Source organism: Calonectris borealis, chromosome 9, assembly GCF_964195595.1.
Source record: "Calonectris borealis chromosome 9, bCalBor7.hap1.2, whole genome shotgun sequence".
NCBI lineage: Eukaryota > Metazoa > Chordata > Aves > Procellariiformes > Procellariidae > Calonectris > Calonectris borealis.
Genome location: NC_134320.1, coordinates 17407657 through 17433588, shown reverse-complemented (window position 1 = coordinate 17433588; position 25932 = coordinate 17407657). Strand labels below are relative to the sequence as shown.

General features: G+C 43.6%; 1 protein-coding gene across 13 annotated transcripts in view; it reads left to right on the top strand.

Annotated features, from left to right (window-relative positions):
* Positions 1 to 25932, top strand: part of LPP (LIM domain containing preferred translocation partner in lipoma) — a 349989-nt gene that overhangs the window by 250742 nt on the left and 73315 nt on the right. For all 13 annotated transcript variants that reach the window (XM_075157104.1, XM_075157110.1, XM_075157103.1 and 10 more), the window contains one exon: positions 13054 to 13177. In XM_075157104.1, the coding sequence (XP_075013205.1) occupies positions 13054 to 13177 (124 nt within the window). The remainder of the gene's footprint in view (positions 1 to 13053; positions 13178 to 25932) is intronic.

The window sequence follows — 25932 nt, the reverse complement described above, 5'->3', positions numbered from 1 at the left end:
GGCAATCTGTTCCAGCACTTTGCTGGCCTCACTGGTTCTCCTCTCCACGTTACAAACCCTCTGAAGTGTGAGTGATTTTGAGCTGTGTCCCCTACACAGGGAAGGGGCCTAAGCCCCCTATTTAATAGTGTAAAACTAATGCAGAGGGGCAGGAAGGGAGCATGGAGAGCAGAATACATAGTTTTGAGGGAAAGAAGAGGAAGGAGTCTGCAAAGTATTTAATGTTCACAACTTTTTTCTCGGTATGCTTTTGAAATTTGCTTGGCTCTTAGGTGAGAAGAGAGGTGGAGGAGGCATGCTTGCTCCGAGGTCCTCTCCAAGAGGGAGCCAGCTCCTCAAAAGGAGCAAGGAGAGAGGAGGCCCTGAAAAACAGGTTATTCTGAGCTGAGAGGTGGTAGCAGGAGTCTATGAAGGCCAGACTGAGAGGGGCCCCATAGTTAGGGGCAGGGATTTTAACTAAGTAAGCCCTGGAGTGTCACCTGCAAGGAAGCAGGTTTCAATCACTCATATCCCCAGAGAGTGGAGTCTTTGTCTGCAGTGTTTGCTCTTGGTCTGGCAGCCTGGGAGCCGGTTTTCTCCCTGTGTCATATGTTCCTGTGAAAGACAAATGCAGCTGAGGGCTCAGGGGGCTACTGTTAGTCTGGGCCGGGCTTGGACAGCCTTGTTGACTCAAATAGTGCCTCTCGACCAGCCGATGTACACCTGAGTACATTGCTCACTTTGGCACGCTGAGCTAGATCCTCCGCTGCTGTGTAAATCAGCGAGTTCCCTGGAGCGACTCTGATTTGCACCATCTGAAGGTCTAGCCCATCCTTTTCAAGTAAATTCTGCAAGCAGAATTATATATATCTCTCTTTGTTTTTCCCCTTCAGCCTTTGCTCAGTCAACCTGCGAGCTGCTTAATCATTAAAAAACAGAAGGGGGCTGCTGCTGTTGTTGTGGTTGGACAGGACACGAAAACGTTTCACGGACAAAGTGATCTTTTTAATACATCAAAGTGGTCCAGGCGCAACGTTATGTCCTGCCACAGCCCTCAGCCTCCTCAGCTCTAATTGCACATGCCACTGCCTCTTTCGGTTCGCTCCATTCTCCCCGAAGTACCACTTGACCAATTAGCGAGATAAGTTTGTCTCTAGCCCAGGAGGTATGTGGACAGCCTTCTTAGCTGCGTCTCTGTACATGGAGGAATGTTTTGACAGCTAAACATGGATCTTGTTGAGCTGTCAGTTCTGCTAACTCTCCCAAGTGTCTCTTATTTATTGAGCCATCAGGCTCTTCCTGACCTCCTCAAAGTCAGTCCCAGACTCACACAAAAGACAGCACAGAAATACAACTCGAGCATGGCCTTCTGAGCCGGGCGAGTTTCTTCACGCATTTGATGCCTTGAACAGCCCAGATCATTAGGTCTGTGTGTCAGTGCAGTGGCTGTGCCCTCAGGCTGGCGGCAGCCTCAGAGGCTGCAGCTGGGGAAACTCAGATTCCCTTCCTTAGTGCACAGCCTGGTTTGGCTGCCAAGATCTTGGGGCTTTTTAAGAGGCTGATGGCAACGCAGAGGACGAGGGAAAACAGTAGAATGGCTCTGAATCCAGGGGGCCTCGCATCCTCTTCTGGCTCCAGTGCCGAGCAGAGAATTTCTTCTCCTTGCTCTCTATTCCTAACCTGATCTGGCTTGGAGACCATAGGTCTTCTGCAGTACACAGCACAATCCCCACAGCACAAGCACCTATGCGCTTACCATCTGGAGCATCGTGACCACAAAGTAGTTTTCCGTTTGGCTGGAAAGCGTGCCTGTGACGGACGTGGGATCACGCACTAGATGCAGCAGGGGAGGCGGAGGGGGGAGCATGTGACATTTGAACCCCATATAACCCTTCCATCAAGGGAATCAAGTGAGGCTGAGGGTGTAGTGCTCTGCTCTGGTTGCCCACCCTCCCTGATACCCCAGCAAAAACACACACACACATGTGTCCAGAACCATCTGACCAATACCATAGTCCGAAACGGGTGTTTTTTGGTTAGCATTGGATAGTTCTTGTACAAGGGAGCTGATTCAGTAAAATCAGCTGATGCCGATACCTCTCATTTGCTCTTTCTTTCCTGCTTGCTCCCTGCTCTGAGGATAGTTAGTCCATCCTTCCATTTCATCCAGCTCTTCTGCACATTAATCTTCTCTAAGCCACTCTCCTTCATGCAGTGAGCGCACACAGCCCTCTCTCTGTGGGCTCTTGCCAGCTCTGGAAGCTCCTAGCCAGGTTGCACTTTCTTCTCCTTCCTCTCTGCCTCATCCCATCCTCTCCTCTGATGCTGGGGTCTGTCTCAAGTCCCCTGCTGCACCCTGCCTTCCGACAGGTCTTCCCCTCTTCCTCTTCCTGCCAGCACTTCTCTCTTGCCTTTGTAGTTCTGCTTTTTTTAATTGTTATATTTGTATTGGAAAAGGCTAATTTGCTCTTGCCCCTGGCTCTTTTCCCATGTTGCCAGAGCCCTCATTCTAGCTCTGACCTTGACCTCTCTGCTCCTGTGGCTCTTCTCCTCCAAGGGCCATCTCCTGCCCTCTCCATAACCAGGATGAGTAGCATCCGCAACAGCTGTGAGTAGCACGGCCAACTCAGATCTTCACTCCTGTTCCAGCAGGTTGCAAGGAGAAGGTTGAGACCCTTTGAATATTGAATAGCCATGGTGAAACTTCCTGCAGCATTTTTCGATAGCCTATAACCCCTGCTTCTTTGCCTCTCTGCCACAATTTGGCCATCAGGTGGGACATGCTGGGTCCTCAACCTGTGGTTCTCTCTGAGGGAAAATCATTCCTCATCTCTTGCTGCCCTCTTCTCAGCTCCCACCTCCCTCTGATTGTGGGAAATTCCTGAGCAGGGACAGTGTTTCAAGGGAGACTTGGAGCTTTTATCTGAGTAATACTTAACTGCCCTGGACTGTATTGCAGGAGAATTATGACTTTGTTGAGAAATTTCTACTGCTGTGAGCCAAATGAGAGATCATTTTCATAAGTACATTGGGTGAAATAAATTACAATCTAGATGACGGGCATTTGCCCTGGCCTTTTTCCCCCAAGTGCAGTATAGAATCTGGCACTGCTTTGTTCTGAAAATATTATTTCTGATTATCCTGAGGTAATCGATAGTGAAACATCTGAAAGTTTCTTCTAAAGCAGCAGTGCTTAGGCTATCAAGATGATGTTCACTGGGGGTTGCAGCCCTTCACTCTCTCCTCCTTTTCTTTTGTATTACTCCTTCTGCTCCTGATGGCACTGTTTAATTTCACCACCTTTTTCCTTACTGCCAATGTGTTGTATCCTCTGCCTGGCAGTGCTCAGCATCACCGTAGCACCTGCAAGTACAGCTAATGCCTTGTGGACGCGGGCTGCACCGCGAGCTTGCTGCCAAACACTTTCCCAGACTCTAATTGTGGGCAAGTAGCATTAGGTCTGCAAGCAAACTGCCCGCTTTTGGTGGATACCTCCATTTCACAAAAGGTGAGAGGGATCTTTAAGTTTTTAATCACCAGTCATTATGATCAAGTCCAGTCCGGTAATTTTGTGAAGAGGCCATTGTCCTCGCTTGGGCTGAAGATAACGGAGAGGCCAGGGCTTGCTGGTAGAAGTGGTACATGTGAGCTGCTGTGAGCCTCAACGCTGATGGTTTGGGCGATTGCTCCTCATGAATTAAATAACACATCTTTGCAAATGGTACTTGACATGATGTTAGATGGCTGAACTGGGATTCGGGTGACCTAGAGATACCTGCAGAGGGCTCTTCATGAGGAGAATTAATTGTTTTAAATGCAGTAAAGCTTTAGTCTCTTAAAGGTGTATAAACCAATTCAGCAACAAAACCATCCACATAGATGTTATAAAATATAGAGATACCCTAACTGAGGCGGAAATTAGAGAACGAATTCTGATCTTTACTGCTTATATATTGTCTTGAGCTGTGTCAGTACCTTTTTAATACTCTTCCTTACAATCTTTCACCACAAGTCCTCCAGATGCAAGCAAATGAGCTCTCCTTCTGACTTTGAAGAATAACAATCTTCTCATTATTATTTGCAAATTCTCTTTTCTCTTACATTACTAGAAGAGGTGTCATTTTGAATATTTTTTTGTCATCCTTGAAGCATGGCTCAGCTAAGGGGCAAGCACAGTAGGTGGCCTGGGCAAAATCCAGATGTCTGGTCTCTCTGTTAAGTTTCTGCCTCCTTTCCCCTGACTCAGTCACCTGAGAGACCAAAAGTCAAATGAAGGATCGTATTCAGCACTTACGCTCTCTGACGTGTCCGGAGCTCCCCATCCGCTTTCCAGAGGAACCTGTACTCGTTTTGTTAAAAGGGGTTGGGACCCTCCAGTGAGCACTTCAAGAAACATGGCCTGTGCAAAGCTAAAAGAAAAACAGCAAAGCTCTTAGAGCGAAAGCAGCTACACATGAGGAAGAGAGAACAGGTGATTCTGGGATCAAAGCATCAGTAAAATGGAGAAATCTTCCTGTCCTGAGATACGGAAGAAATTTCTGAGTCCAGCAGGAATGTAATTTGCTTTTGCCACAGTATTGTTTTCACTAATACTATTCTTACCACTTTTATTTATACAACAAGACCGCTGAAGGTCATGTTGGGAGACCAGTGTTTGTTTTGAAGATGTTATAATCTTAAAAGACAAAACATAGGCACATGTGAGTGGAAGGAGGCTACCAAAGATAATTAATAATAGTCATAATTTGTACTCATTCAGCATGTTTCATTCAAAGGTCTCAAAGCATTTTGTAATCAAGAGTTCATTGAGACTCTCAAACTCTCTTGAGACAGCCAAGCATTATGAACACCATTTATAACAGCAGGGTGCAGGATCAGACTGGTTAAGAATATCGCTGAGGATAAAACTCAGGAATCCTGCCCTCCAATGCTATGGATGCTGAACCAAGCACCCGCTCCAGTCTGAGAAGCTTTTTTTACTGTAATTTATATATATAATCTTTCAATGTTAAGCAAAATGTGTAGTCTTCATTTAAGTCACTGGTGTCCTGGGAAGTGTAATGGCCCATGTCACAGCTGACTAAAAGTGAGACTACAGATAGTGGGTTAAACACATTTGGTTAACCATTTGTTTGCTGTTATAGTTTTCACATGAAAAAAGCTTAGATTGAAACCTGTCTTGGTGATGGAAAGTGATGTGATTTTAAGTTTCTTTGTGTATTAAAACAGAAACCCAATTTGCATATTTTAAGTATCTTTTCTAGCATATTCAGGCATCTGGCAAGAAAGCTATATTTAAACTGTTAATACAGTATGAATGCAAGTTTCACATGCAAAATTAGTACCATTAAAATTGTGAGATTTATTTTTCTTCTGAAACAAGCGATGCCCCGGCACTTCTGTTTTTGTTACCTGATAAGGCACTGCAGCTGGGACAGCCTATTTTTTCAATAGGCGACGAACCTGAACTGCAGGGCAGGTGGTGCTCATGGCACAAACACCCAATCCAACCCCCAGCACCGCATGGTGAATGGTGGCGAGCTCCCTTGTCGCTGTGGTCCGCCGGAGAAGGCACTGCACCAGGGGTATGTGTAAGCCCGTCGTGCAGTGTCATTCTTCATCGTCTGTGAAAATGTTTGAGCTCTGCCTTTGTGAAGTGTTTTGCAAAAGGAAAACTTAAAAAAGAACAAAGCTCAGTTATTTCCTTGTGTTTTAGGGTTACCTCTGGAAGGGTAGGTTTTGGAAGGAGAGTACTATTTTCAGTGGTTTTATTGTGGCAATTAATTGCCTGGGCTAGTTGTGTACTGTGTGAGCAAACACATCTCTTTTCATCAGTATGAATTTTGGAGCATTCCCATTTTTACTAGGTGTGCCCCAGTGCTTTTCCTGTAAGATGGGAATGTGGCTTGGTTGGTAGGAAGACCATAAGCCCTACTTTGGAGTGCCACTCGCTGTGGCAGAGTCACCCACAGCTCTATGTCTTTAGTAGTGCTACCTTGGATTTACACAAGGGTACACTATGTACCCCAAGATGTATAGCCAAGATGACAAGAAGCAAATTCAAACCCATCTACAGCACTTCCCTGTGCAGCTTGGGACTAAGGCTTGGAGACTGTCTACGGATGCTTATGGCTCCTACTCTGAAATGCAAATTTTGAACTGCTGATAGTAGTACATATAATGCTTAATTAATTAATGCTTTGAAGGCAGCCCTGGAAGCCTACAGTGTTGTGACATAAAGAGGAGGGGAATTGATAAGCAGCCTATAGGGTCTTTACTGCTGGTGATGATACATGGGCCTAAGAGAGTGCTTGACCCAGAGAGATGTGGCAAGGCAAGCAGCTTAGAGCAGAATAAAGCCTTCAATCGTGAAACAAGTAGATGAGTACACATAGGACCTCCTGATGTAATTTTATGAAGCAGACCAAGCTCTTCCAGCCAAAAACATAGGGCTAAAATGATGCAATCTCTTTATCCATATATTGGTATAATGGTGATGCTTCATTCTCCCTCTCAGTAGTACCATCCAGCTTGTGCCTTGAGTTCCTTGCTTTTTTAAAAAGTGCCTAAAATGTCTGTTGCCAAAGTAAGTGGGGTTAATAGGAAAACACAAAACAAAACAGCCCGCTCCCCTTTTCATATGAGATAAGCCTTGACAAGTAAAGCGTTTTTGTGTAATGATAGGGCCAAGAGGCCCCAGGCAAGATCAGGCATTGCTGCACTTGTTTCTGTATATGCATTTAAGCACCAATGAGACATTAAAATATGGTATTTTATAGGTGTTCTATTTGAAATATAGTTTAAATCTACTATTTCCTGAGGTAACATGTAAAAAAATTATTACTTGGAGATCTGTTTGGTTTGCTTTTTCTAATGAGAAACGGCCAATGTTGCTCCATAAAAATCTAGCTCATCTCCTTTTAACCCTGAATATATAAAGAAACCACAGTGTCCAGCAGAAACGACGACTCTCCTTAATAGAAGTGGAAGCTGTCATTTAACACAGTCACGCTCAATGCAGAAGCAAGCAGCCGATAGTGATGTTCACAGATTATCCAACTTTTATAACACCTAGCAAAAATAACCAGCCGTTCCAGATTCAAAACATTAGTGAGAACGTAAAGAATAGCAAGAAAAGCTACTTAGTCTGTTTGCATATAATAGAATACAAACAATCCAAAGACAAACCAGTCATGTTCATTTATTGCTGTGCTTGATGATTAATAAAACACTCTGTCTCTGTGTAGCTTTGAGAGCTTTGCATGCATTGATTAATTAAGAAAGAAATATTGTTAAACCCATTTTACAGAGTAATTAGGGTGCACGTATGGTGATCCTGTTGAATTCAGTATCAATACACAGAGACCAAGCTTTTGTTTTCCTGACTATAAGCTAAAACCTGGGCTCCAGAGAGTCGAAATAGGCATCTGTGTGAGCATCCTGATTTTCAGAAGTCCTGGGAACTTCTCAGCTATTTAATGATTTTGCATTCTGGCTCTATTGTCTTCCTTTTAAAACTCTCAGACAAGATACCTCCTCTTCCACCTGTCTGCATCCCAGTTTCACAGTGTAAGAAAAAGATATTTGGGCAAAATTGCAGGCTGTGAAGTTAAAACGGAGAAAAATATTTTTATTATTATTAATATTGCTCAAATTCTGTGTAACTCACTGTCACAAGAGATTGTTGAAACTAAGAGTTTAGCAGGATTAGAATAGGACTGGGAATGTGCATGGATAGCTAAGTGAGGATACAGTTACAATAATGAAATTTAGAAATAAAGAAAAATATCCTCTAGAGCTTTGAAGTAGTTACAAAAGTGTCCTATTTCCAAGCAAGCCAGTGTTTAACAAATGAGGGCTCTGCTGCCAGAACTGCCCGTTCTGGATTGCTGGTTTGCTGCGGGAAGCGGTGGCAGGGCAGGTAGGCAGCGAGGGAACTGGTGGCTTGTCCCATTCTGGCATGTCCCAGAGGAGACCTCGCTCCTGCCTGCCCAAAGACTTGTGATTTCGGGCTCCTGGTGTGGGCGGGAGGTCACTGGTTGTCAGTGGGTACCTCCTCGTGTAGGGCAGCTTCTTCAAGGGATCTCGATGAATTATTCTCTGACCAGGAGTAGACCCAGGAACGTGCATGTCGCAGGGAATCTAGGCAGAATCGTCTTTTCAGGAATCTGTATGTACTCTGGCAGCTGTAACTTTTCACTGGGAAAATAAATCAAAAATTAAAATATTTTTTTCCAGTGCATCTTCTCTGTAAGAGAGATCAGTTGGCCTTAATTATAAACTGAATTACAGCTGCAGGCAATCTTGATATTTCTTTGGGAGCTCGACTCATGAGAGATGTGGCACCATGCTGGATTTTTTGGTCTGAAAGTTTGCGATTGTTTTGGACAGTCAATAACTTAAATGAAAAAGTATGGTCTTTGTCAGGCCATTGAATAAAAAATGTGCTGTGATGCTATTTAACTGTTTATTTAACCGATGATCAGTTTTGGTGAGTGAAGTGAAAGGGAAGTGCTAACTTTATGCAGATGAACAAGAAGAAAAAAATGAAAGGGAAAGTAAGTATCAGTGAAAGATGTTTCTGGCTGCCTTTCAATTCGAAATTGGGCTAATTCTACCTTCTGAAAAGAAGATAATTTCCACGTTTCTGTAATTGGGAACACATAATTGAAGTTATTTTCTCTCAGAGAGAAGCAGCTTCTTCTACAACATTTGCAAATGGACAAGAAAAATGACCACATAAAGTGCACTCTGAATGATGGTGCATTGATCACAGCATCATCTTCAGATGTCTTTGCAGATTTTGCGCTGTGGTTTTTACCTATTCAGGTAAAAATTTGTATGTGGATGGGGAAGGTTCATGTTGGTGACTGCACCTCACTAACTGCAGAGTTTTCTGGGCAGCCATTACATCAGAGAGAGCTGACTACCAGTGAGGTCTAGAGTAGAAAACATGCACCAGAGAAGCACTGAAACAAGTATCAACTTCGTGTACCAAAATAATTACGCAGTGATTCCACGCGACTGCTTCTTTTGACCTGGCTTTTTAGGAACTGAACTTTAATGAGGAAGATGAGCCAGATGTTGTTGCAGCGCTTTGAGAGTGGCACAAGCGATTAACTCACTTCCTTTCGTTTTTAGCATGAAGATATTTTCTGCCGCGGGGTTTAACCATGGGAATGCTGGCATTTTCCTAGATATCCCACTAAGCATGCAGGACAGTGTTTCTTAATGAATGCATTTGAATCTGCACATGCGACTGCAATCGTCATGCTCTTTCCTGAGGTTGCTCAGTATTTGATAGCAGTAGCAAGGGTTGGACTCAGGTGCTCCTGCTCCCAAAACATGGTCCCTACTGCTGGTTTTTTGCTGACCAAGGCTCTTTTCCATTTTCATGGGTCAGTTTATCATCCCTGATGTTGCTGGGATTAGCCAGACAAAGTGATGCTCAGAGGGTTTGGGAGACCATGTTGCAGTTCGGCCCCAGCTTTGACCTGTCTGTAGCTCAGAAATACATATTTGTGTGCGCTGAGGCATTGTGGAGAAAAGAGAATGCATGAAGATAACTGGGATAGATTAGACAGCAAATTGGATTTCTAGACAGCCTTGATCATTGTACAGATCAGGAGAAAATAGAGGAAGTTTAATAACAACAACACAACTCTGTTTTGTAAGGAAAGCCAGTTATTTTTTTTTCCTGACCTAACAAAGGAGGAGGAAGGAAACTGTTTTGCTGAAACAAGCATTTTAGATTGGACTAAGGATACACTTTTCTCTCTATGTTTGTGTGCGTGCGTGTCCCAGCAAACTCAACACCATGTTCGTATGCATGAAATGCATTTTCCTGGAGGCACATAATCAGCATGTGCCATTGCGAGGAGGAAAAAGATGTGCCTAGCACTGCTTAAATGTTGGTCAAAAAGGCATAGCATTTTAGTCAAAATAAGTTAAAGCGTCTCATAACATTGTGGTTGGTATTTGTTATTTTTGCTGACATTGGGTACTGGATAAGAAATCTGCTGGTTTGGAAAAGTGCAATGTAGATAAAATACGAGAGCAGCCTATTTATTGTGTGTACTAGGCAACGTGGCCTCCAAAACCAGAGAAAGTCAGGCAGAACTGAAAATCTGCAGATTTTGGTTTTTCATTTTAAATGTCACAGCCCAAGTCCTTACTGAAGCAGGCATGAGCGGGCCCCCTGATCACGAGGTGTGGGAAGCCGGCATGGAAGAGAGGGAGAGGCTTCACACACCGCCTGGGTGTCCTGCTGAAGCCTGGCTGGTGGTGGCCTGCAGATGCGGTGGCTTTGGGTCGGAGAGTGGCCAGCGTAGGTCTGCAGCGCTGAGTCCGGCCCCGGCGGGCTGTGTGCGAGGCTGAAGATGTGGGGCTTGCAGCAGCCTGGCTGCAGGTTTTGTCTTCGCCTTGGAGCCCACATGTGATGATGGGCAAATCGCTTCAGCTCCATGAAGCTTCCCTGTTCTGTGAACAGACAGCAGCTCGTGCCTTCTGTTTCGGTCCATTTATATTGTGAGGCCTAAGGGTAAAAGCAGTGTTTCAGATTATGTGTGGACAAAGCCCAGCAGAAAGGCTGGAGCATGGCGCTTCCATGCGTTCGTGCCGCACTGGTGATTGCTAATGGGGGAAATACAGGGATGGGGGCCATCATCAGCTTCATGCTGTACTGTCTTCTCCAGGCAAAGTCTAGGGAAGGAGCCTCAGTCGATGGGGTGGCAGTGGTCATTCCTTTCTGCATGGAAACTGAAATAGGTACAATAGATGGAATAATATTTTAAGATGCTTAGTTGCCAGATTGATTTCTCAAGCTAATAAATCCTTGGCTGCACTTGCTGTGTTAAAATATATGTTCAGGCAAGATTCATGATCAGCTCTTAGGAACAAGAGAGCAAAGGAAAAAAAAAATTGTTCCAAGATTAAATGCTTTACATTTGGCACCTTTAATTGGGTTATTAATAAACCTTTTTTTTTAGGGTTATGCTATTTCTAATGAAATAGTTGTCGACTAGCCTTTTAAAAACAGCCACAAAGCACTGGCCAAGGGCATCTGGGTGTGCTGGGTCAAGTACCTGGCTCTGAAACTCCTAGTCCTATGAGTGGCCTTATCCCCACCAAAATGATATATCGCACAGAGATGACACTTACATGACTTTGAAATCAAATGCAAGTCCTGTGCACCATACAGGCCTGTTTCCCCATATGAAAAAATAAGTTGTGGTAGCCCAAACACATCAGCGTGGTTGCATTTGTACAATAGAGTGTACTGAGCTGTGTGTGGATGTTCAGGATTTCCAGATGTTCAACAGCTTCCTCAGAACAACCGCTAGGCATCCAAAAATCCTGGACAAATGCTCAAAATCCTTGGATATTGCTCAGAAAAAAATCCTTGAGCAGAAAAAGAAAACATCTCTGGGAAAACCTGAATGCATGGTAGGTCCAATCTATATTCTCAGTCAGGGGGGCTGAGCGTACAGCAAATAGACCTCACACAGCCCTCCGGGGAAATTCATCCAGCCTGGGGCATATTCCAGGTGCCCCTTCTTCCAGGGGACCGTGCCACCCATCTCCCTTGTGCACTGCTGCTACTCTGTTAGAGATCGATGGGCGGGCAGGCAGCGGGTGCAACTGCCATGTTGTGAGTGCACGGCAAATCCAGCACTTCCAGGGGGTGCAGTCATGCTGCAGCGCTCAGGGGTGCAGTGCCTGTGAGACAGAGCAGGTCAACAAGCGAGGGGGGTGATGGTGGACAGCTCAGCACGGGCCCTAGAAAAATAAATATGACAAGGTCAGGAACATGCAAGTGTTTGGTTTCTGGGAGTGGATGATTGAAGTATTATTGCTAAGCGCCGTTCTGAGACCTTCTCTACATTGATTGATGTCTCATTTGAAATCTCCTTCTTGCCTGAAAGAAAAAAGTGTGAAAGCGTTTAGTTAATTCTTTTGCAGTGTTTTAAAGCTGCTGTTCTCTGTTGAATATGAGTGGCTCAATAAAGATTCATCATGTCAGATGTAGTCTCTCTAAGCCAGATAGAGGTGGCCAGTGTATTGTTTCTCCAGTGATCCTACATTTTCTTCCCATTTAAGTAGGTAAGGAACATGGAAAAATGCTTCCTTGTAGACTAAGGCTCATAAGTTTCATATCTAAGGTCCAATCCTTGATGAAGGCAGCAATTAATCAATGAAATCACTTGCTTTACTGAAATGCTGCATTTCATAAATAAGTTAGTTTTTGCATGCAAGTCTTTCAAGAAAGCAGTGCACGCAAGGAAAGCTGGTGTCAGCATTTTTTAATCCTGAAATGACCGAGTTTCTTATTATGGACACCAAACTTAGCTTCTTCTAAGAAACTTCTAGGCATGAGACTATTCCTGTGCTTCTCAAAATATGCCCGTACTTCTGTTGTTTTCCAGGGAGAAGACTCACTGAGACAGACTGCAAATACTATGTGCCAGCTGTTAGCATATGAAGGCCAAGAGGTCTCAGTTTCTAAGCACATATTAAAACCTTTGTATCCCTGGTACTAAAAATCTGTGGACCAGCTCCTGCTCTCACTAATGTTAACAGCAGGATTTGTGTCAAAACAAACAAGAAGAGAACATAACTAGCAGCTCGGGATTATCTGTCTTTGTCCATATACTCCACCACTGTAGGAATGATTGTTCTAGCATCTTTTATATTGCGTTGTTAAGTGATGGAAGCTTTTGCCAAATCCAAACTGAAATGCTTCCAAAGCCTTTTTTAGTGTTGGAAAATGTTTGTATCAAGTTATCCTTGGAATAATTTTCTCCTTTATTTATTATTATGTGCTACCCAGTAGACACCTAATTATGAGGCACAGAATACTTCTCATTCTAGGAGGATATATAGCACTTCACTGGATGTTTTTAGGAGTCCATTTTCATTACATTAAATGAGATGTTTACTTTCATGAATCCCTTGGGTTTTAAAAAAAAACAAAAATAAGACAAAGAATGAAGTTCAACACTGAACAGCCAATAGACCCTCTTACTGTGGGCAAATGCTTTTATACCACGTCACAGACTGTCCTTTTTTTTTCAGAGTGGGTATCCAAGCTCTGGACCTACATCAAGCACTCCTGCCTTCAGGCCTGAGGATGAGCTGGAACATCTGACCAAGAAAATGCTGTATGACATGGAGAATCCTCCCTCTGATGACTACTTTGGTGAGTAGTGCCACATCACAAGTGTCTGTAGCCCCTTTCTGTATTTACCAGATTCAGTAATGGGGAGGCCTTGCAGCTGCGCTGTTAATGTCGTGACATTCGTATTGATGGATTTGCTTTCCATGCTTGGGCTGGAAGTGTAATCATCCATAGGAATTCCTCTGTAATTTCAGCATAAATCTCATGCTCACTTGCTATATGTTTATAGTCCTTCTGGTTATAAAGTTGAATTTCTCAGTGTCTGGTTCATTTTCACACCATCTGTCCCCAGTTTCTAGGCTACCAGGCTGAACTCAGGTATGGTGTGCTGTCTTGCTCACCTGCCCCATCCCTTCTCATTGCAGCTGCAAAAAACCTGGCAGTGTAAATGCGTTCTGCTCCCAAGGCATGGATTTTCATTTTCTATATGCTGGCATAGATTAAAAGGAAATCCATTTTGAGTCAATCAGGTTGTTTTTACGTGGGGACCCGTTAGCCCAGAACTGCGTCCAACAAGTTCGAGGAAGAGAAATCTGAACTGATTGGCTCATAACATGGTTATCTTCCTTGCCTGGAAAAAGATAAGCAGCTAATTCACTTTTTAAGTGGTATAGAAAGGAATTAGGCATCTATAGGTGTAAAATACATATCTTGCTGTTTTATAAAACGCAAATGATATGGCCTCTGAACTCTGCATTAAAGTCAAGAGCCTGGGGCACATTTGATGCATCTTGTCTGTATGCTTAGTCTCCTACAGGTTTGGGTGATGGTGGTGTTAAGAAACAAATTGCTGTAGTTTCTAGAGCTAAAGACTGGGGCAGGCCATTCATTTTATGTTCTTTATCTTCCTTTATTTCATCATTTCTTAAAAACTTCATTTAGATTGCCCCCTAGGTCTATTTGCTATAGATTTTGGTTGGACCAAAACATTTCTGGCTTAAAGAAACTGTCTTGGTTTGGTTTAGTCGGAAAGCAGGTGGGACCAACGTTTCACTAATAAACAAGGATCTTGCAGTGACAAGGATCTGATTACCTGAGAAGGTCAAGATGTTCTCATCCAACAAACATTGCCCTTGTAGATGGGGTTGATATCAGTTCCCGTTCTCCATCAGTTCTTGTACCTTCTATGGTCTCCACCCTCCCAGCCGAAAGGTCTTCTCTATAAACATTGATAGTCATCAGAGTTGATGACTAGCACAGATCTGAGGTGTGAGCAAGAATGGCTAACTGAAGAGAGGATAACCAGAGAGCATTTTCTGCACTGCTGCGTTTGACTTCACCTCTGCCCATATCCATTTGTGTTCAGTCTCCGATGTTTTGAAAGCGAAGCAACAACCAAACAAACATAACATGTATTTAGCCATTAGCATGGGCAGGCAAGAGGGAGAAACCTTTTTCCCGCTCCCTTCAGGCAAACGGCTGAAGCTCTGACGCATGAGATTTGATTACAGTCATTTTCTTAATTTTCTTAAAGCTGTGAATGGCAGGAGCTGGTTGATGGACCAAAGCCCACCCAGTTCTCATAGCCCAAGAAGGTAGGCAGGTGAACAAAGAACTTGGAGATTCACAGGATCCAAGGTCAGAAAGGACCTTCCCATTATACTGCCTAATGTCCTACTCTCAGTTTTTCCCAGAAACATGATTGAATCATGACTTAAAAAAAAAAAAATCTAATCTTATCTTAAAGACTTCAAGCAATGGTGAGTCAACCACCTACCCTGATAAGCTGTTCTAGTGATTAATTTTCCTCACAGCTCAGAAATTGTTCCCTGAAGTGGAGCTTTAGTTTTCTTTAGCACTTGTATTTATGAAGCTGAAATGCCTAGGTTTTGCAGACTAATACTGTATCGCTAAGATGGTTCTGCTGTGTTTGAGAGTGTGGTACATCAAAGTTTTTTCATCCAAAAGGGATACATAGCTCAAAGGGTTGGAACATAAAGTCTCTCAACGTTAGGTCATCAATTTGGCTATCAGATGGGAGGTCAGACCAGTGCCATGCCAATAGCTCTTAATTCAGCAGGAGACAAGAAAATGGAAAGAAACAGAATTTTTTCCAGTGTTGTTTATATAAGTGGTAGCATGATCAAAGATGGAATAATCATGCATGATGCAAGCTGGAAGATGAAAACCAAACACCAAGTCTAGTCCTACCTTAGGCAGGTGATGTTTAATTAAAGCTGCACCTGACTGGTCTTCTAATTGCACTGAGTCTATGCCACTGAAGGTCATCTCTGAAGCAGTGTCCAGCCTTGGCATTCCTGTTGTGCAGAAGAACCGTGTGTTGGGCTGAACTCCTCAGCTCTCTAAGCATGCAGCCATTTGGAAGACATGGCCACAACTAATTATATACCTACCAAAAAAACCATAAAACAAAACCAGCAGTTCTGGAGCACAACTGCTTTTTATGGTTGGATAAAATCAAAAAGGTGGGCTGTCCTCATCTTCTTAGGTTTGATCCAGACCAAGCTACTCCCAGAGGAAGGTAGTCTCTGGAGTCACAGTGGATGAGGCTTTTTGATATGGCTGTGCAGACTGGGAGTTTTGTACTAATTCTGGCTATGTCAGAGCTAAATACCCATCTACTTGTGCTGTCAGCCAGTGCCTTTCAGTAACTTCATCCTTATGTGGAAAGAACAAATTAAGTGTGGGAGGAAAAAAAGAGTCTTTCAACTTTGGTTAACTGTCTCAACCGATATCTCTGCCTTTGTTCTTTATTTGTTTAGCATGGTAGCGTAGATTGTACAAGATTCATATGGCACATTGATCAAATAATCAGAAAAAGGACAAATGGGCAGAGACATTGTCTCTGATTTGCATTAAATATCTTCTGCCTGAGGTCTAAAGCCGTGGTAATTGTAGCGTACCAGATAGCTGTCAGCTAATCACTTTTATTAGTTTGAATTTAGAAAACTGGATTTCAGCGTATTAAAAGTTGGTTAAAAGCAGATAGGTTTTGAATTGAGGAATCTAATTAACCTTGCTAGAAAGCTGCAAGGCGTTATATTAAGTCATGAAAATAATTTGTTGGAATAATTACATTTGAACTGTCAGGCTGGAGAAAGGTCATTTTACTTGGCCCGTCAGCACTCTGGGGTCTTTTCTGTAACCATCCTCCTTCTGCAATTTCACTTGCTGTATCTCTGCTTTTCGGTCAAGCCACCTTGATTCTGGAGTCAGCGTGGGCAGAGTGGAGGTTCCTGGGGAGGGAAGAGGAGTAGGAGCCACTGAAGTTGTCTCTTTGCCCTGGAAATGCCAGCTGATACTGCTGGCAGACCAGGTGAGCTGTGTTGAGGAGCAGGACAGCCAGCACTTCCATCAGGTCTGTGCTCACTACACCTCTCTGCAGCTTCTCTGGGTGGAAATTACTGCAGGTGGTTTCAGAGTCGGGGGAGCTGTTCCAGCCAGTGATCGCTCATGCAAGCACACACAGCTGGCAGCACAGCATGGTTCACACTGCGTTCCCGGGGAGCCCGGGTGCATGGTGAGAGCCGAAGCAGCATGCTGGAGACACACTTCGGAGCAGCAAGATCACGGTTTGCAGCTGTTTGTTGCCTAGACTTACCACAGCAGCACTATCAGTCACTGGGAAATCCTCTAGCTGCCATTGGCAAGGCAGTGCTTAAGCATGGAAATATCATCACTAAGCGTAATAATTAAAAAAAACACTGTGAATTTTTAGGAGTTAAACATGCATGCTGGGTATACTGCCTAACTTAGTTTTGTTGAAAGGCCACACTACCATACTAAGTCTAAGCACCCCCATCTTTGGTGCATGTCCTCTCCTACCCTCCTGTAGGTTATGGAGTGACTTATGGAGTGCCTTCTCCTGCGAAGTCCTTGGTAGATTAGCAAAGTGAAGTCTCTTAAGTCTAAGCTACTCTTCCTTCTTTGCTGCAAATTCAGTTGCTGATCTGTGGTAGTTGGCTGTCTTTAATCAAATCCCTTTTTATTAGAAAGGATTCCCAAATGTGTTATGCACTATGCAGTAGGGATGGTTTCTCTCTGTCATAGTCCTCCCCATTGATAAATGTGCTATTGTAGGTAGGCATGTCTGATTTGTTGAAAAAAAAAAGAATACTTTGTGGAGTGGAAATTAGGTAAGGTTGAGGGAGTAGAAATGGATATTTACAGGAGATGAGGATGAAACTATCAAAATTGTTTGTTGGCCACCATGGGAAATTAAAGCCCTTGATTTTGCATTTAAAAAAACCCAAAATCCACACACACAAAGATCACAACTGCTCTGGACCACTGTTTCAAGTCTCATAGAAAGAAACGACTTCTGGCAGCTTATCAGTCTCTATCACCATGCAGACAGTGCTGATTAAGACTGGAAAAGTGCCATTGGGGCCCCTCATCTCCTGTTGCCTTCTGGACTATGTCCCAGCTGAGTCACTCCCCACAGCAGAGGAGTTTCCTTGACTGGTGGGAAGAAACTTACGCTGGTATTTTACGGTAAGCGCTCAGAGCGACCAAAGGAACCACCAGTTTTATGTATTGGATAATGTAGCAGTCTCCTTTTGTAGTTCCAGTGTGCTGTAGGGATGCACATGGGGAGAAAAGAGGTACTAAGATGGTCCTGTTGAAAATACTCAGTTTGTGCAATAAAGGGACCTTGATTTGTCTCAGAGCCAATAATTCAGGTTATGTAGTTTCCTTATGTGTATTTGCTGTATGCCCTGAATTTGACAATAGGAGAGGTGGTGCAGTTAGGCTGAAGAGCAAGGCCAACAAGCAGGATGCTTGACTTCCTTTTCTGCTTCTCATCCTGACCTCTTGTGAGACCTGTGGCAGATCATTTTACCTTTCCAAACTCCTTTTTTTCCCCTTTCACCCTATTTGCAGGGCACTTAATCTGCATAGTCCTTCAGACAGGAGCTGATTAACAGCAGCAGTTGTATGAGTGCCCCCTACAAAGAAGCCTTCATCTCCAGTGGTTCTTTGAGATGCTGTGTCACAGTTAAGACTAAAGAATGATAAGTATTGAATCTGTCAAGTCTCTGTCCACCTTTCCACTCACTGGCTTTGCGTCTGCATTAGACTTCCATTCATAAGCTAAAAATCCTTCACTAGGACCAGAGACCTGGTGTCCGAATGTGTCAAAGGTGTTCCCCAATTTTACTTGTTGAGAGGCAGGACATGGGTTAGCAGGTAGCAGTCCAAGTAAGATATGGGAGAGAGAGTGGTAGAGTCATAGAAGCTTCAGATGAGGACGCACACTAGATTGTCCAGGTATGGCTTCCTTCAGTTCATGGTGTCTTTGTTTCCTTTGACATGGCTCTGTGCACTCCACAGTTCTAATGTCTCTAAATTGAACATGTTCTGCATTGCATTTCAGTTTTCATCAGGTGTTTCTGTAGCCTCTAGGAGGCTCAGGTAGCCTCTTAGTTTCATCTGAATTACCACCAGAAAAAGAAAATGAAAGTTGTCATATCTTGCCTGTATTCTTAGGTCTCTTCTGAAAAGGTTATCATTAAAAGATGCAGCGTATTATTACAAGAGCATAATTACATCGTAGTTTTGCCATGTAATGTGATGTGTCATCATGCATTTTGTTTAAAGGCAGGGTTTCTGGTGCAAGATAGCATACATCCTCATCTGAACAACATCTGGGTCAGAAAATAGTAGGTTAGACTTTCAACGACTGATGAGCCGACAGTCGTTTTCTGTTATGTAACCGCTCACAAAAGCAGGAGGAACAGACGTATAATGGGGACCCTTTTCTCCATTGTAGTTCAAGTTATTATTTTTTATGTTCAAGCCATATTCCAGCATTTGCGCACAGGCTAAAAGGCTGGGAGCAGCCTGCGCTCAGGGAGGTCACGGTGTGGTACCATCAACATCCAGCTGCCCTCTTGTGGCCTGCCGCAAGGGGAGTCACCCTCCCTCTGCTCCCCAGGGGCTTTAATTACCCTGGTAAATGGCTTTCAGAGCCTGTTTCTTCAGTCTCACTTCTGTCAATGCTTGCCACCCCTGTCTAGCTTTCTTTCAGAAAGTCCTGTGACTGCCAGCATCCTTATACAGCAAGTGCAGGTAGAGTTTGGAGAGCAAATTTATAAGGATGGTTTCAGCGCAACCTACACGGTGAATTTTGGCCCACAGTTCCAAAGTGGGAAGAGAAAAAGAGGAGGCCAGTGAGTGGTTAGAGAGCAAAATATACCACATGTACATGCATTATCTCCAGCCATGAGAAAGGCAAGAGAAAACAGGGACACAGAGGCTGTGAGCTGATTTAAGTTGCTTTTTGGCATTTGAAAGACTGTGTAAATGGATGCAAAAGTTTGATTCTGCCTGCTATTGATGTGATCCGCATTCTACAGTAATGGTGGGAAAAATGTTTTGTGAAGCTAAGCACCTACATCTTCTTATGCCAGGGATCTTAGTCTTATAGAGTCTTGAGTGCACATCTCTCAATGAAGATCAAGCAAGTGTAGCAGTCAGGAATGAGGGGAGGTTGCACTCCGGTGAGCCCTGAGCACCTGGTACCCACATGTGCCAGGAGGCAGGAGACTCACGTCCCCTTTTTCCTCTTCTTATCCACACAAGAGTGGACGAGACTTTGCATCATGAGTGTTTCTGAAGCATAGTCTCTTCAGAGACCAGCACTGCTTCACAGATGTGATCTAAATCTTGCATCAAAACCAAAATTACCCTTTGTTACTGTAGGTGATAATATGCCAGCTGGAACAGGTAGCAAGCAGCATGACTCCTTTGGTCTTTTAAGTCCCTGGTTTAGCTTGAATTGCTGTCAGTCAGACCTAGACATATTTTTAAACAGAACTGATTTGATGCAGAAGTCATTTAATGGAGAACAAGTACAGAGTACCGAGCTAGCATTTTAGCAAAGGGATTTCCATGATCACATGTGCGCTGTGAAAGAAAGGTGGGTTTCAGGCTGTGAGTGGAATTAGGTTTGTCCCAACAGTCAGTAAATGAAAGCTGACAATTTCCTGCTTTCTTCTAAGCGGAGTGAAATGTGATAATGAAGTATCAGGGATGTGTCTTTCTAAAGTACAGCAGTATTCTATAGGATTCTTTAGCATGTTTAAAAATGAGCATATCCATCGAAAAACACCAATCCATGACGGTGGTAGATATTTCGTATGTTGTGATGGGGCCTTTAGTGTGCTAGGAGCTGTACAACTGCATAGCAAAGCTCAGCCTCCTTCTGAAAAGACTTTGGACAATGATGAGGCTTCCCGCCAAACCTCCAAAAATTAATAGTCCTACATGAAAACAAAGTAAATCTTTCTACCTTTATTTGAGAATCCAGCTTGTCCATGATAAACTTACATGCCCAAAGTAAAGTCACTATGGACTGAAATGGCTGAAGAATTGATAATGAGCCATCAAGACTTCGGCTGCAGGTCATTAGTCCGTAGCTAACTCAGGTCATTAAGAAGTGAAAGTGTGACCTACCTTATGGCTGTTTCCTGCCCCACATGAAATGAGTTGGCTGGTCTCAGGGGGGTTCTCTGTGGGTACGTCATCACCTCACTAAAAACCATAAATTGTGGCACCTGGAGGACCCCAGGTTGGGAATCTCCTCGAGCAGGCCAGGAGCTGGAGGCAGACTGTTAGTCTAGGCGCATGTGGGATGGAGAAGGTTTGTTCTCCCTCTCCTCCTGTTAGATCTGTTTTATGGAGACCAGTGAAACCAGAAGTTTCCATCCAGGATTTCATAAACACTAAATTCTCATGCACAGGTATTTTAAAAGGGGGTGTATGTATGTGTGTCTATCAATGAGTGAGAATGTTTTTCTGTATTGTAGTTTTGTAGAAATAATTTTCACTTCAGGTAGAGCTTTGGAGTGTTTTAAGCCTCAAGACATTCTTTTTTTGGTCATAACTTATGGCTAAGTTGTGGAGAGAGATACAGGCAGTCAGTTTTGGAGCTAGAGTTCAAAACCACACTTCCAGCCGTGCAGTCCTGGACAAGTCTTTGTCCCAGTAACATGAAAACAGTTTAATTTATCTTTGTTTTTAGTTAGTTGTGCACATGACCTGGCATAAATGAACCCTTTTTCTTCTTTTTTAAAACTGAAAACAGCTCACCTATTGTTTGAAGCTGGTTGCACTAAATTTGCAGTTGCTTCCGTGTTATTTTATGGCTTATTTGTACTGCAGTAACATCTAAGGCCTGCTAGCAAGACTGTGGTCATGCTGCACTATGTGCAAATTAAACATGAAGTAGGAAACAGTATGCATCCCTCAGAGCTCCCAAACTGAAAATATGGCAAGAACCAGGAAATGATTATTGTCCTTAATTTACAAACGAGGGGCTGACTGGCAGAGTTTCGATGACTCACCCAGAGTCATGCAGAGAACCAGTAGCAAAATGGGAATTGAGCCTAGAATTCCTTCAAGTCCTGTGCCTTACCCACAGCCGTGGCCACACTCTTTATTTTGTGTGAAAATCAACAAAATGGACTCATGAGCCTTGTCTGATGAGAAATCACAACTGGTCTGAAGGCTCTTCCCTGCATTTAGATCACAAGCCCTATTTTCCAGGGTTAACAACATGGCTGTGAAAATAAGAAAGGGCGGAAAAAGCGCTCCAGGATCACACTTGGTAATTTTAACTGCTGTTAATATAATGTACTCACTAATGCTATCACACTTCAGCATTTAGATAGTTCAAGGCCATTAGGAAAATTGATAATTCACCATAGTAATCTGTTACTTTCCAGTCTAGCAATCACAGGGGTGGGCGGGGGGCACAGTGTGGCATTTGTTTTTTCTTATTCCGGTGGCATTTGTCTCATGCTGTCTTTTTTGATATGGTCGTTTGTCTCTTGCCAGTAACTTTTGGGGGTATTTTGAGTGTCATTTGAAGTTCAGCTGGGGGAAAGGCCAGATTTTATCTGAGAGTTGAAATGTGGTAAAAAAAGAATTAAATGGGGCTGTCTCATTTGCTGAGTGTTCTCCTCCAGCCTGTTCTCTTCTGATGGAAACGCATCAAAACTGTTTGGTTTTTTCTTTTCTTTTCTTTATTTTTTTTTTTAAGGAATCACTTTGACTCAGAGTGTGTGAGATGAATCATAACCCACTTTCTCATCTGAGATGTGCAAAAAAAAAAAAAAAAAAAAATTCCAGCTCTGCTGTCAATGTCAGCATAATCAATACAGAGTGTTTCTTGGTGGTGCAAAGAGGTAGGGGAGGATTAAAAGAATGAAAAGAATGAAAAGTAGCCAAACTCTCCTGCTGCTTTTAGCGAGCTGCACTGTTTTCATGTCTGCGAATGCACCTTGCTGCTCATCATGTCACCTTGGACATGAACACAGTTTTCACGTCTCTGGCTACAAGCCAAGGTCACAACCGGTGCTCAAAAGTCAGGAGACTGTCATCCCAAACTGGCAGGCAGATCACGAGAAGCCAGCCCTGGCAGACATTTGGGATGCTACCAGCAGCCAAGAGTAAACCCATTTTGACTTGTGAAACTTGCTGTTGAGATGTCACCTGCCTGGACTGTGCCAGTGCAGATTTTGTCAGCTGATTAGGAGAGTGTGGCAGAGCACTGTGCCTGTCCCGTGGCCCTGCCTGAGCCAGCCCTGTTGCGGGAAATGGAAAACTTCAATAGCAATAGGATCGCTGTGGGTGCAAACCGGAGACGGGAGACCACATCTGATACCTCGTCACCAGCTTTCATTTATGAACTTGCTCATTTGCATTTATTTTTCTCTTTTTTTCTTGTATGTCTGCCAAGGCGTACATGGAGACGTAGAAATAGTTACCTCTGGTAGTGTGAGCTAAGAGTGAGAGCTTAACCCCTGAAAAACTATGTTCACAGCACCAGGGTCAAAAGGGGACAGCACAGGTAGATGTATGAGTTTTAACAGTTGATGAAATTAATTCCACATTGAGCACAGTGGTTCATTAAAACACCGAGACACCTTTGTAGAGAGTTTAGACGTGTGGGTGCAACCATCTTCCAAAGCACAAGACACTGTCCACAACTAAAGACAGGCACCTGGACTTTGGATGTGAATGATTTTTCTCTCGTAGATCCTTCCAAATTACTGTCCCAGCCATGCTAAACTATTTGTTTAAAGCTGTGAATCAGACTGTATTCAGTTAGCAGCAGTGTTCAGCTTTAATATACAATTTCCTCAACAAATTCTGTTTCCAGACAATATCTTGAGAGGTTAATAACTTTCTGTCTACTAAGCACGTGTTCTGATTCTGTCTGTGCAGTCAGGGGCAGACCGGGCAGATGATGTGCAGCATTTTATGTGAGGACAGGTTGGAAGTAGGGAAAGTTCTTGTGGGGGTTTTGGTTGTTTTTGTTGTCATTTAAAATTACACTCTGAAAAAAAAAAGCTTTTAAAATGCCACTATTTCCTTATTATCTGCTTGCCCTGAAAGGCAAGTGAATTCAGCTGCTGGCTTCCAAAAAACCTGCAGAAAGCCCCAAGTCTTTTACCTTGACTTTTCTCTTGTGTTGATGAATAGCTGGGACATGACAACGCTGACTTTCCACCTCTTTTTAACGTGAGGATTTTTTGTGATCACATGAGCTAAGGAATTGTGTCTGGCTGAGCTTTCCTGGAGGGAGACATTTGGAAGGGACGCTAATGCGGGTCATTTATGCTCCGCAGAAGACTGTCATGTGCAGTCAGCTCTTCTGGACAGGAATGTCCTAGCGATCGTCATTGCCAACATGGAGCTAATTCTGGTCATGTGTTCTCATTGTCATCTCCACAAGCTGGGCAGCTGCTTCTCATTTCTGTCCCATGGCTGAAATTCGTGAGAATCCTAAAATGCATATATACACGTGTGTGTGTGCATATGTATATAGTGCAGGATGCTGCATGGACCCTGGCGTTCCCTTCTTTCCCATTCTCCATCTCAACATCTCACATCAACTGATCGATGCCTACATGGTCTTCTGTAGTGTGACTATCTCCAGTGTTGGCAAATCCACTGTGTGTGTTTAGAGGAGGGAGGAAGGTGTGGAGGCAGGACAGGACTGTGTATGGAGGGTATGGCTACAATAAGAGTGGGTGTTTGAGTGGGACATTTTAAAATATTCCATCATTTATCTGTATATGTCTAAAAACATTGGCTTCTTTTAAAGATAAAATAGCAAAGCACAGGCTTCAGTATGCCATGCTTGTGTAATTCCATTAGGCCACTACTGATGCTGAAACAACCATAACCTCTTATTCTATGTATACTCAATTTCCATACAAGGCAACAAGAAGAGGAGGGGAGTGAAAAAGGGAGGTTGCTTATGGTCAGAATTATTTCCACTGTTTTTTCACAAGCGTAATTCAAAAGGTGAAGAAAGTGGAGTGTGTGCACTGCAGATGCACACAGCTGGTGCATTGCCATCTCTGTGGCATCCCTCCTTCAGAAGGGTGGCTGGGGAGAGCCAGAAGGGCTGTGTCAGTTATATGGCCAGCTACTAGTGAAAGCTTGTCATTTAAACTCTTTCAGTCTCTTTCTGCACTGCTGTCTCTATACCGAGTGAGGAATGGAAACTGCTCTGTTTGCTCACACAGTGGGGAGACACATACTTGCAGGTCTAAAGGGCTTAGGTGAAAAACTGTGCAGATAACACAAGTTTCAGGAGGGTCAGAGACGGGTGTCTGAAAAGAGGCCACCCCTAAGCTTAGGGCAGAGGGACATTGCTGTTCTGGGGTTGCAGATCTGTGCCCTGAGCTAGCCCTGGTCATGCCATGTTCATGAGTAAAGGGCTTTTTTCGTAAAGCCCATTGATCTAAGTGTGGCTTGGTCTTTTAAACAAAAACAATACTTCATAGAAAGCCAATTAGTCTTGGGATCTTGGTGGTTTTTCTGTTATTTCTTTGCTCTGATTATAGCAGGGCATTGGGTGAGGAGCCATAACGAAGCTGTTTCAGGTCTGCCAGCCTCAGCTTCCTTGTGTTTTGTACAATTGCAAGATGTTCACACACAGTCTCACTGCCTATTGCTCTTTGCAGAACAACTTTCTTTCACTTAGGACGGAAGAGAAGAAGGCTGACCTGCGGCCTTGAGTCTCTTGTAAATGACCAAAGTCCTGAGACTATGAATAACAGCAGTTAGGCAGCAAGTAGGAATGTTGTGCATCCAGCAAATGTCTGATTACAAGAGCTGTTCTGGCCTAGGAAAATTGCAGCTGTTTGGAAGAACAAGTAACATTTTACAGGATGATGTTTTGGAGCATGGTCTAATCACGATGCATAGTGGGTCACATCTCAATAGGTATGTCTTGACTAGAAGATGCTCGAACTGACATCAGCTTGGCTAGAGGTCTGGCTGAATAAATATAGCCTAAGCTCTCAGGAGATCAGTGTGTGCAGTGGCTTCATGCTTGTGCTCTGGGGACAGGGGAGAACAAAACAATAAGCAGCGGAAATAACACTGTAAAATGAGATATTCATATTGTTTCCCCCGGGCAAGTGTTTTACTAATTTTGTGTCCCTCTTAGCTAGGAATGTGCCATGGTGATCCTTAGTACTTCAGACAGGGCTCACCTGCAGAAAAAGAAGTTCGTAAGTCTTTAGTCTGTGGTTTCCAAAATGCCAATCTATCTCTTTCTTGTTATGGAGAGGTTGCTTTGACTTTCTTGTGAAGCAGTACTGGAATTCAGACTTTTTCCAGGTGTTCTAGTGTTTGGACATGGATCTGAAGCTTAACTCAAATGCTTCTGGAGTCATCTGGTCTAGAACATGGGCTGGAGACTTCCCAGGAGCTACATAATGCATGTTATTTCACAGGTCCTCATCTGTGCAGAGGCTGCAAAGGGGCTGCTTAGAGCAGTGCAAAACAAT